This window comes from Nannobrachium achirus (assembly GCF_963921795.1).
Source record: "Nannobrachium achirus genome assembly, chromosome: 20".
Classification (NCBI taxonomy): domain Eukaryota; kingdom Metazoa; phylum Chordata; class Actinopteri; order Myctophiformes; family Myctophidae; genus Nannobrachium; species Nannobrachium achirus.
Window position 1 is genome coordinate 30,945,718 of NC_137827.1, and position 12,936 is coordinate 30,958,653.

The 12,936-nt window shown below is 42.3% G+C and overlaps 1 protein-coding gene across 1 annotated transcript in view; it reads right to left on the reverse strand.

The window, feature by feature from the left end:
- The window catches only part of myo10l1 (myosin X, like 1), a gene marked incomplete at both ends in the record, with an annotated part of 63,152 nt that overhangs the window by 24,165 nt on the left and 26,051 nt on the right, over positions 1–12,936 (reverse strand). Inside the window, 9 exons of the mRNA XM_080750648.1 lie at positions 559–677; positions 870–999; positions 1,270–1,376; positions 1,779–1,863; positions 2,003–2,016; positions 2,415–2,539; positions 2,843–2,977; positions 4,079–4,266; positions 8,942–9,100. Coding sequence (XP_080606774.1) covers positions 559–677; positions 870–999; positions 1,270–1,376; positions 1,779–1,863; positions 2,003–2,016; positions 2,415–2,539; positions 2,843–2,977; positions 4,079–4,266; positions 8,942–9,100 — 1,062 coding nt within the window. The remainder of the gene's footprint in view (positions 1–558; positions 678–869; positions 1,000–1,269; positions 1,377–1,778; positions 1,864–2,002; positions 2,017–2,414; positions 2,540–2,842; positions 2,978–4,078; positions 4,267–8,941; positions 9,101–12,936) is intronic.

Below are 12,936 nucleotides of genomic sequence, written 5' to 3' on the forward strand. Positions count from 1 at the left end.
TGTGTGTGTGTGTGTGTGTGTGTGTGTGTGTGTGTGTGTGTGTGTGTGTGTGTGTACTGTATTTGTGCAATCCTGAACGAGAGAGATTGGTCAAGAAAGCGTGAGAAGAGGTGCATGTGTATAAATCATAGACTGTAGAAAAATATGGACGGCGCGACACCATTGCTTTCTATGCAGCGTAAATGAGGTTTTCTTGTCCCTTGTATGGGTGACGCCATCATTGTTTGAAAGGTACCCCAGGAATCATAAGGAATGCTATTGGCTGCCAACGGTCACGTGGAATCGCAGGGATACATGGGAGAATGTGGTCGGAGCCTCCCGTAATACAGCACACGAAGAAGAACACAGCCGGAACCATAAAGTATTTATGACAACGTTTATTAAGGTTAGAAAATCAAAGGGGAAGACGAATAGGGTCCAATGTAGACAAATTCTTTTTGCTACCTCGCGGGGGGCCAATCATAGGAACTTTGACTTCCGTGTTTGCTTCAGTTAAAATCCTGGCAACGACACGCCTGGTATAAATGTGTGTACTTTATGAATGTGTGTGAACTGTACCTGTTCTATAGTGAGTGGCGAGCAGATCTCCTCTCCTCTGAGGATTATGGAGCGCTGAGTCAGGACCTCAGACAACTGGAAGGAGTCCAGACCCAGCAGCTCACTGGCATTACTGACCACTAGAGAGAGAGCAAGAGAGGGATGGGGAGAGACATTGGGAGAGTAAAAGAAAGAAAGAGAGTGATGGGTTATAGCGATGGGTTATTTTCTATCATTCCCGTTTTCACTGTCACCTATCTGCTTTGCCCCTTCCTCTAACTCCCTCTCCCTCTCCCTCTCTCCCCCCCCCCCCTCCTCTCCTCGCCACTGACCTTGCTTGGTGGTGATCTGTGCTCCTCCTGCGGTCATGAACTCGACGTTCCCCAGCTGTAAGACTCCTGAAAGCAACTTGAACATGTCTCTAATCTCCTCTTCTGAGAATTCCAACACCTTTAGTGCTTCCTGCATGGGACAGAAGAACGGGATTGGACACAATTAAACACATTAATCCTCTCACAATTCCTAAACAAAGTTTCCTAAATGAGCAAAAAAATAAGTATCGTCCTTTTTTTCCTAATACCAGAAATTGCCCAGAAAATGCAAGCATGCACCCACAGTATTCTGAGGTAGGGACCCCCATGCCAGTATGTACTCTACACATTGTATTCATTTGGAATATGGGCAATGACTGATATTGCAGCCAGTGCGGACACTGCGGAATCTGGAACCCACCATGACACTGTTGAAGAGTTCTTTGTCGTTAAGGCTTTTGTCCTTCAGACATCCAGATTGGCTGAGGTAGTGGAAAGACTCAGGAGGGTCACCGAGGAAGTATGTTTCTGGTAAAGGAAATAATAATAGTTCATGTTATTATAGAATAACTTAATGGATAGCAACACATCAACAATTACATTGTAATTTAGGATCAAGTCAGTGCCTCCCAAACATCTACAAGTCAAGGACCCCCCAAGTATCCATAATCTCTGCCTACAGCCAATCTATTGCAAAATGGCAAAAAAAAGTAATAATAAACAATTGATTTATGATTTTTTTCTTTACCAAAATTGAAAGTTGTATTAATAATAAATGTTTAAGGGCCAACTCAAAACAGAACCAAAATATGAAGAGTGAGTAAATAAGAAAAAGCTATTCTGACCCCTTCAAGAGATTTCTTGTTGAAAATATGGTATTTGTATACATCCAAGCATTACTTGTCCATTAAAGGCATTTACGGAGCTCACCTTTATGTTCCTTCGTTGCTCCTGCCAGCAGAGCGTAGAAGATGTGGTAGTTCCGCTCTCCAGGGTTCTGTCTCACCACACGGTTCTACAGAGAAATCACGACGGCACCATCACAATCTCAGTGATGATCACCAAATTCTAGTTTCCAGAATGTCTGAATGATATATCATTCCTAATTAATTTCAATTTGATCTGAGCAGGCTGCCAGACTGCACATAACTTACCTTTTCCAGTAAATCTGAGAGGGACAGAGTCAAGGGAAATGACAATTCTATTTAGTAGTCTTTAACACAGTCTATGGATCTGAAAATCTGTCAATGAACATCAAGCTTACGCTTTCTGTACAAATATGTTTATTGTTATTATTATCATTATTACGCCAAAAACAAATCTGTTAAAAACAACAAGCAGGGCCGCTGCAACCCATTTTGGTGCCCAACACACAACTGGCCCCCCAATAAGTATTTTTAGGTGGAGCAAATAGGCTACATATTAGTTATTATGATGATGATCGGCTTGGCTCTTTTTTCTTTCTTTCTTTTTTTTTTTTTGCAAATTGTGTTGGTGCCCTTTGGCAGCGTGGTGCCCGCAGCCCGACGCATGCGTGCTGTGCGTCATGGTAGCCAACAAGGATACAGTCGATGACGCAGCCTCCCTGGATGTTCCCGCTCTCAGAGAAGTGCAGGTGGATGAACTTCCCAAAGCGGCTGGAGTTGTTGTTGTACACAGTCTTAGCGTTCCCAAATGCCTCCATGATAGGACTTCACACACACAGAGTGAGATTAACTCTAGTTAGTGCATTTTAGTTTTTAGTGCATTTGAATTTTTTTCTTCACTTGATTGGCTGCTTGTGGACGAGAGTACATGGGGTCTAAGGTTCAGTGCAAGGGTCATTCCTTCCATGCATAAAGTTTGCTTTTCATAATGAAAAGATGCTGTAACACAATAACACTGTGTACAGGCCTGTATAAATAAAGACATTAAATGAATAAAATAAATAAAAGAATAAAATCTGTAATCCCTACATTCTGTTTTTGCTTGTGTGTGCGTGCAGTTGACCATACCTGCTCTGTACGATGGCCTGCTCCACTCGTGTGCTCCTCTCTGATGGAGGCGTCCCTGCTGAATTCTGACTCATCACAGACAGGAACTGAAGCAACAGCTTAGTGCTCTCTGTCTTCCCTGCCCCCGACTCACCACTAGAACGCACGCACGCACGCGCACGCGCACGCACACGCACCCGCAGTCCGCACCCACACGCACGCACGCACACACACACACACACACACACACACACACACACACACACACACACACACACACACACACAATAATTTAATCACACACTACACTGTATGACATTTACTCAACTTGGATTAGAGTGGTTGTTTAATAGATACAGAAGTCTGATTGGTTCACATATTAGCCTTTGGTCTTTCTCTGGATACAAATTGAGGCCTTAATTGAGCCCTTAATTGGAAGCATAATGAGATGCTTGACTTCATGTACTGTAGATCATATGGACCTACACACACTCAAGGAGTAAAATAGTGTGTATTTTATTTGAAGCTTATTTATTTGAAGGATTTCAGGAACAGGACCACTGACAACACCTCAATCCCGCTACTTCAGCTTTCCTATGAATACAGACCTAACCCTGTCCCTGTTTCTACTCTTCTCTCCATAGGCCCCCGAGGAGGTTCGTTATGCCCGCGGGTTCTACGGCGGACTCCCTACGCAGCTTCATCACAACATATTCAACAAATGGAATGGAACTATCAAGTTTCACATTCACATTAATTCATTTAGTTTCTCATAATACAGGGGTCTTCAACCGGGTGTCTGGTACCCCTAGGGGGTCCCCAAAGTTACTACAGGGGGTCCGCCAAATCTTTGTGATAGGATAATTATTTTAAATGAACAACTTTAACCCTCAGTCACATCCCCTAGGAGAACTTGAGGCGTTGAGAGCTTGTAGATCTGCTATTTGGGCAAATAGGTTTGGTGTTGAGGTGGTTAAATATCTGAAAAAACACATTAACACGAATCCAACATACAGTAGACTGATGACACTGCTGTCAAACAAGTCTATGAATCTATCTATGAAAATCTGCAACACAATGTTATACAATGTGTAGTGGGGGTCCCTGGCTCCCTGCTTCATCTCTCTCTCAACTAAGGGGTCCTTGGCCTGAAAACCTTGAAGGCCCCTGTCATAATAAATCAGTTAAATGCATCTTGATTGATGGTGTGTGTACAAACATGAGTGCAATCAAGCAGTATCCAGAGGAAGAACTCACCTAATGAGGACACACTGACTGTCATGGCGTTTCCAGATGCATCGGTAGCACTCATTGGCAATTGCGAAGATGTGAGGGGGAAGTTCCCCCAAGTGGTGCTTGGAGTACAGGTCCACCCTCTCAGGGTCATACAGACCTGGGATCTGCTTGTAGGGGTTTACAGCAGCCAGGATACTGCCGATGTTGGTCTGAAAACATAACAGGTAAAGAACATACTGTAGATATCAGAACTGTAGCCATTAAAGAAAGACATTAACCCATTAAGACCTGAGGCCAATTCCCAAACATCTTCTAAATCCCATAACAGTTTTCTGAAAAACGTACAGCATCAACCTTTTCATGTCAAGGACTCCCAACATGATATCTATATGTATTTCATTGCGACCACAGGGAGCAGTTAGTGTGAAAACCTGCAGCAGTTGTGTCACACGTTACTCTTGCCTGTCACACAGTGTGACAGACTGTCACACTGAAAGGCTTGCCTGTAATGGCACTCTCTCTCTCTCTCTCTCTCTCTCTCTCTCTCTCTCTCTCTCTCTCTCTCTCTCTCTCTCTCTCTCTCTCTGTCTCATTTGTGCTGCTCCACACTGATTGCAAAAAGTTGAATTATGAACCATTAACTGATTGTGTCATGGCACATTCAGCTCAATTGATGTCCAGCACACCTGAAACTCTGATCAGTTTGGTAGTGTCTCAAAGTATACAGATCTATACATTTAAAGATTTGCAGAACTTTTCAAGACTTCAAAAATAGCAGATCTACAAGCTCATATAGCTCAAGCTATGAGCTTATAGATGTGCTATTTCTGTTACACACACTCATGCTTTCCCAGATAGAATGGGTTAAAGAAAGACATGAAAGAAAGCACACAAAAGACCACGTTTGACATTAAGATAGCTGAGCTCAGTGTAGTTATATAATCTGGATTTTAGAAGTAGGGATTGATGGAGCGGGAGGGGCATATTCCAAAATGACAGTTGGGCAGAGATTTTGGATTAGAAAAGCTGATATAATGTCAGCTGAAGAATATGGAAGTAGGCTGGAGTTCTGTTGTGAAATGTTAACAGCAACGGTGACCTTGCTTTCTGGCCTCTCCTACCTCTAGAGATGAAAAACACATCAGGTCAGCATGCCTTCTATTGTATCATATTCTGCCCTCTGTGCATATTACCTCTAATGGACACTTGAAAGGACACACACACAAACACACATGCACGAATGCGCGTGCGTGCACACACACACACACACACACACACACACACACACACACACACACACACGTCTCTTTACTTGTTTTGTTGGACATTAGTACTGCATTTGACACCACTGACCATCTCATCCTACTACAGAGATTAGAACATTTAATTGCCATTAAAGGAATTGCATTACGCTGGATTAAGTCCTATTTATCACATTGATTTCAGTTTGTAGACCTTAATGATTACACCTCCACCTTTACACCTCTGTGTAAAGGTTTTACACAGAGTTCCATAAGGTTCTGTGCTTGGACTAATACTATTCACCATTATGCTTATGCTTCTAAGGATATAAAGACCTGAATGACCTGCAATATTCTGCTACTAAAGTCAGATAAAACTGAAGTAATTGTGTCCTAAACATATGATATTTCCATTCAGGATGCCATTAGCCTCAAGCACCACAGTATAAGTACAGTATAAGGAATCTGGGAGTTATATGAGGACACTTTAAAACCCTCTGGCATTTTGCTTTAAAATACAAAATGATACTGTGCCATATGATACTCCAGTGTATTAACTCGCACTACTTGGATGAGAATATGTCCTTTAACCTCAACAAAACAAATTTCAAGGACAGCTTTTCCCCCTATTGTACGTAACATTGAAAAATCAGGCACATCCTATCTCACGAAATGCAGAAAAACTAGTCCACACATTTGTTACCTCCAGGCTGGATTACTGAAATTCATTAATGTCAGGCTGCAACAACAGGTCTCTAAAGGCTCTCTCAGCTGCATGCGCTGGCTTAGAATGCTGCTGCCTGACTATGAACAAAAGCTAGGAAAAGAGATAATATTTATCCCATATTATAGCTTCTCTGTACTGGCAGTACTGTAAATCCAGAATATTCAATTAAATACAAAATCATCTGATCATTTAGGAAGCCCTTAGTGGTCTGGCACCATCATATCTTATTAATGCAGAAGTAATTGTACCCTATTAGCCCACTAGAATACTGCACTGACAGAAAAAAGTCTTACTCGTGGTTCCAAGAATATCCAAAAGAGGAATGGGATGCAGAACCTTCAACTGCTATATCTGGCTGGGGTCCATTATTATAGTTATTATTGTGTCTATTTGTGTCTCTCCCTCTCCCTCTCTATACTCGTTTTCTCTCGCGCGCGAAACCCAGCTAGTCAAGGCAGAGGGCCGCCCACCCAGGGCCCATCTAGGCATAGGCAAGGGGGGGCAATGCCCCCCTAAATGCCCTGTCTGCCCCACCAAACATGATGGCATGCAAAAATCTAAAATGTCAACAATATTAAACTATTTGAAATGTTATGCTACAACTAGGTAGATGGATAGATAAACTCATCATAAGATATTAGAGAGAGAGAGAGATATAGGTGTAAGACCTGTTGTTTGTATTGCGTGATGAAGTGTGCCAAAATGCTTAGTTTTCTGGTGTTTTAGGGGGTGACTCCCCTATCATTTCTTCCTGCCCCACCTAGTGCTGAAGGCTTGATCCGGCCCTGCGCCCACCTAAAGCCTAATTCTGTGTAAGGTTTCTTCCCTTGAACTGGGTGTTTTTACTTTTTGTTTTACTCATGGGGGGATTGTGGGGTTTAAATTAAAGAGTCTTGACCTGCTATATTATGTAAAGTGTAAACTTTTGTTGTGATTTGGTGCTATATAAATAAAACTGATTTGATTTGACTTGAGTCCACCCCCCACACACAGTGTGTGAGAGAGAGAGACAGTGACACAGAAAAACGACCCACTACGGTAAATTCTTATCATCAGCTTAAGTGCAATCCCTGCATCTACAATATTTCATCATCTAGATTAGGTCACAGCCAGAGGCTGTTCACTGGTAAGCTAGGATTTTCATCAGTTGTTTTTTTGTATTAATTTGTCAAAAGGCATTTCTAATACTTTATTATTAGACAGCAGAGGGAGAGACAGGAGAGAAGGGGTATGGAGAGGACAGGAGATGACATCCAAACACAGTGGTCAAGAAGGGAAAACTGGTAGAGAAGGACTCGCACTCTATACACACTTTTTAAGGAAGTCATCTTAGACAGAGACTAAGAAAATATATTTATTGTCTTATTTTTTCATGCTCATAAAGTGCTCAAAGTGCTAGTCCTAGGACCAATTCGCACTTCATGAGTATGAACAAAGGGGTCTAAGGAGACAGAACCTTTGTAGACAGCGAGTCCTTTTTTACGAATTATCCGTTTTTGATTCCACCATCACCCCTGAACAAAGGACAAAGAACAATTTACCCTGGCCTTTAACTCAGGTCATGAGTCAGATCTGAACTCACGATGTTACCATGTAAGCTATGTCGTACATACACATACAAACTGCCTGACTCTGATTCTTAATTCAAGCGGTAGGGCTCTAGCTGGCTTCACAAAAGTACAAAATAAAATCCTTAGTATTAAAGGGATAGATGATAGATCACAACTTCCCAAGGAGGCTTGAATTCATGGATATTTCATTTGTTTTGGTCAAATATTTGATGACCAGCAGTGGTTCCCTATGGAGACAAAGAGCCTACTTTGTTCCCTATGAAACAAAGAATATCGTCAAAATATTGGCTTAGGAATGCGACAAAAACAGAAAATATCCATGAATTCAAATCTCCATGGGATGAGTATCTCTATCTCTTTAATTTTACTCTGAACAGTGTAGAAACGAGACCAAATGGATAAAGTTACACTGTGATTTTACTGTGTAGTAAATAAATTGATCATCTGTCATCTCCCTCTCTCTGTTTCTCTTTCAGTACTTATATCGTACAGCACCTATAGGGCCACTTATAGTAGATGGATCTGATAAGATGATTTGTGTTTCCCACTAAAAGCCTGAAGCAGAGATTACTGGAAGAGGAGAGGGCATCATCATAGTGTGGGGGAAAACATCAGTACATATACATACACACATTTATGTGTGTCAGTGTGCGTGCATGTGTGCAGACACGTTGCATACTCACACACACACACACACACACACACACACACACACACACACACACACACACACACACACACACACCAATACTATGATCTGACAAGAGTCATTCTCTCAGACAGTAATGACATGTAACAGATACACTACATTGGTGAATATTGATGATGTCATCAATATCCCACATACTGTGTGTGTGTGTGTGTGTGTGTGTGTGTGTGTGTGTGTGTGTGCGTGCGTGCGTGCGTGCGTGCGTGCGTGCGTGCGTGCGTGCGTGCGTGTGTGTGTGTGTGAGTGCTTGTGTGTGTGAAATTAAGCTAGGATTCTGACCTCAGTGATTCTGACCACAGCAGTGTGGCCACTGTGTTTTTGGACACCTCTTGTGTGTGATGTTTGGGTGACCAGAGAGCTTTTGTTTCCCCTGCGTCTCCTGACATCATTAAATCACATTATTAATGGTGCTCCCATAGACCATCAAATGCAATTGTCCTCTGCAGAACATTGTTTGGGTCTCTCCAACTTACTAAATCCTTCGTTTTAAATATCAAAACAACCATGACTAATTCAGAGTCTAAATACAACGGTAATGCTCAGATAACACACTGTCAAATTGCTCTCTCTGTCACTCTCTGTAAAATGTGCTCCAAAATGCCCACATGCATTCACATACCGGTACAGTACACTTACATAAATGTTGTCCTTCTGATAGCGCTGGTACAGGTTGTGCATAATGGCGGCTTCATGTAGCTCAGCCAGTGCCGACATGTCCTCCACCCCATCGATGCTGGACTGGTCCATGGCATATACCTTCTCCCTGGTAACCTCTGCTTGCGGCAGGTACAACACCTGGACACAGTTCAGAACACAGGTGAGGACATACATAGATTATTTAGTAGATAGATGCATTACTAATGATATACACTGAAATGGTGTGATGTGTTATCGAATGATACTGTATACTGTAGCTTTTTGTTGTGTTGCTGTATTATAATGTACACTACAGTATGCACTTCATCAAAACTCCTCCTCCACACCACAAGATGTTATTTGATGAACAAAACGAAAAGTCCGCTGCTAGCCATGACGGCTATGATGCTCCAAGTTCTAACCAACTAAAAGAAAAACAGGGATATAAAAGAACAAAAACAAAACAAAGACTAGAAAAGTGCACTCAGTGGAAATCTAAACCCTGCATCTTTCTGTATGTCTGGGGCATGTGATTAATTGCTACCGTAGGTCGCAGTTTAGTATGAGAAACATCACATCTTGTCCGTAGACATCTGTCTGTCTGTCTGTCTGTCTCTGTAACGCTTGCTTTGATCTTTTATTGTTGTATTGACTGTCACGCTCTGACATCACTGTTATGTCAATGGAACCACACTAACAGAATCCCTTTTATGCCCATATGTGGAGATCCCTGATGTCATCAATATTAAGCCCATATCTGTGAATGCCAATATATATATACATGTCAGTCTAACCTGTGTGGCCCATATATGCGCATAAAAGGTCGCTTTTCGCCCTCAGGCATCTTACTAGTATGTTTTGGTGTTGCGCACATGTATGAAAAGGCACAGGTATGAGCAGAAGACATACCAGCAATAAAGAACTGTGATTACATCTTTATGGTGCAACTATTGCATTGAAGAGCTGTGTCAGATCTTTAGACCTGTTATGTCCATTTTAACTTAGTCCGGTGCTCAATAGCATTGGACATACTGTACAGTGCACGATCTTTATAAACTTTACCAATAAGACCAACCAGTACCGGTACTTCACAAGAACAATGTTGTGGTGGGACTGAGGGATTCACTGAAAAATATATTCCTTATGGGTATCAACTACAATTCATGCTTTAAGTGTTGGCATTTCAGTTTGGAGCCTTGGCTTGAGTGCCACTGTGCCAGCATAATACTGCATGCATGCAGCCGCAGGGACAGGAACAATGTAATTGGCTAATAGTGTAGATTTTGTATGTTGGAAGGACAACTGCCCGATTGGCTAGTTCCAGTCCATAGACTCACAGGACAACATACTGTACCATATCCCAGAGGGTCATTTCCACTGTGATTATTAATTCACAAAGGTTACATACTGTAGTTGTCATTGACCAGTTTGAAAACTTGAAATCAGGAATGAAGTCCCTTGGCCTACTGGCAGTGTGAACAAGAAATATGATGATCAGCCTATTAGTTTGCAAGATTAACCACGAACAGACACACACATACGGTACACATACACACGACACAAGCGATTGCTATATTGAGATAGTAGATTTTGGATGGCATATTTGAAGGAGTCACAAGAGGATAGGCCATTGGCTTATCAGGAACAGTATATAGGGTTCATCCTGCAATCTGCCTGTTAAATTATGTGATCTCTTGTGTGCCATGAGGGTGACAATAGAAGCAAAGTCATGGGGTCACCTAAATGACTGGGAGATTTATGCTCCTGTTAGCATTAATGTGCTCAAGTAGTTTCATGGCAATCCAGACATTCGATTGTGAGATAACTTGTATGTAATTGGAAACAATGGCCAGAGACTAAAGGAAAGGCCAGTGGGAGGGACAGACAATCAGACAATCGAAGCAACATTTCATCGCCACCACTAGTGAGGTGCTTTGGTATTTTCTGGAGACATTTAAATGTGCTCTTTGTTTGGTGATATGAGACGGAGAATAGAGGTGGCTGCTACAGTATGTGTTGAGTGAGGTCAGCTACATAAAGACATATAGCGTTGCAATGATGTTCTGGCTTCAGCATTAACAGGCTATAGCTGTGATGCAACATGATGAAAACACAACGAAAATACAGCTTTTCCTCTACCCACAGCATCCGACTCATCTATGTCATCCGTTGTCGCCATGGTAACTAGAGAGTAGGGGACTGATGGGGACGGAAGCCCGGGTGTGGGAGGATAGCCAGAGAGAGAGAATGGGAATGCGACTCTAGGAAGAGAAGAGAAGGGAGTGAGAGATATAACTTGGGCAGGTTGAGAGGGGAACCGGCAAACTGATCTATAGCCTGATTTATAATACATCATACGATATACTGTACAGTAGCAAAATAAATGTAGCATAACAGGACAGAAAGCCATACATTGCTCGTACAGGTAGTTCACACAGACCCGGTACTGTAGGTATGAGCCACAGAATGTAAAATCCAGAGTGTTGCAATAATTTAAGTCTAACAATGTAAGAATTTACCATTAGGATCCTATCAGAGTTACATTATGTAACACTCGGGATTTTGCTGTGCACTTACTAATTAATCTCTTTTTCTCGCATGACCCACATTCTTATTCCTCTCCCTCATACATACATAATCTGTACCCACATGTTAGTAGATAATTATCATGTTAGTACCACGTAAAGGTCACTCCACTAAAGTCCAGTTTAAAAATAGAACAATACTGGGATATTACAGTAATATGTCAGCCCAGTCTTCAAGCAAGAGTCCACCCAGTGTGTGCGTGTCATGTGCGTGCGTGCGTGCGTGCGTGCGTGTGTGTGTGTCTGTGTGTGTGTGTGTGTGTGTGTGTGTGTGTGTGTGTGGAGAGAGCATGTGTTTGGCTTTTTATCAACATATTTGTGTAACAGATGTGATAAAGTCTGTTGTGAGCAGCAGAGAGGCAGCCCCGTAGGCACCCACAGACATCATGCTCTTAAATACATCTATTTTACTTGACGAACACAGCTACAGTACTTAACACTCTGTAGCTCTGTGGTGAGCAGTTGAATGCCAAACGTCTCTCTGTATTGTACTGTACAGTGCAACACTAATGTATAGTTCGTTGTCATGAAATCCCATGGCACACGTGGGCTTGTTTCACAGCACATCAGGTGCTTCCGCACACCGTTTGGGAACCACTGCATTAGATAGTTCATGTGGAGTTCACTGATCTTATAGTGAACTCGACATGGGGGGTCCGCATAGGGTGGATTTCTTTTCGCCACCTGTTTTTTCTTAATCCTTGAAGGGTATATTTACTATACTTTATTGTCACATCACAGGTTTACAGGTGTTAAACAGTGGGTGAAATGTGTTTCTGTGCAAGCTCCATCAAGAAAAGAAAGAAGAGGGGAGAAGGAATCAAAAGAGAACCTGTGGTCATGCCTTGTCGCAACAGACTGATGGTAGCCGCCTAGCCGGGTGAAAGCTGTTCATAAACACAAACAGTCTGTTTGATTGGATTGATCCATCGCTAAGAGGTGTACTCTTTGCCTTCTTGCAACAGCCAGATATTCAAGGTATCTAATGTATATTTACACATAGCATATCCATCCAAATAATATGTGCATGAGAGGTTTAGAAATAAAGTGCGGCTGATGTATACTGTTCATGACATCTATCAGATAAACCACCAAACTCACTCACTCACACACTCACACACTCACGCTCTAACGCTCTAACGCTCACACTTATCTACGTTTATCTATTCACTCGCTTCAGCAACTGATCCCAAAGTTCACATGGTATTGGCCATTAGCATTATACCAACGGTGACGGAGCCCGAATTTCATTTCTCCCAAATTAAAGCTGTTTATTAGCGTTTTCTTAGCCTGTTGTCAGGGTTACGGTCCGTTCCTCCAGGCCATGGGATCTGTAGCCCCACACACACACCCCTCTCTCTCACAGTTAGGAATGTGCATCTCTCTCTCTCTCTCTCTCTCTCTCTCTCT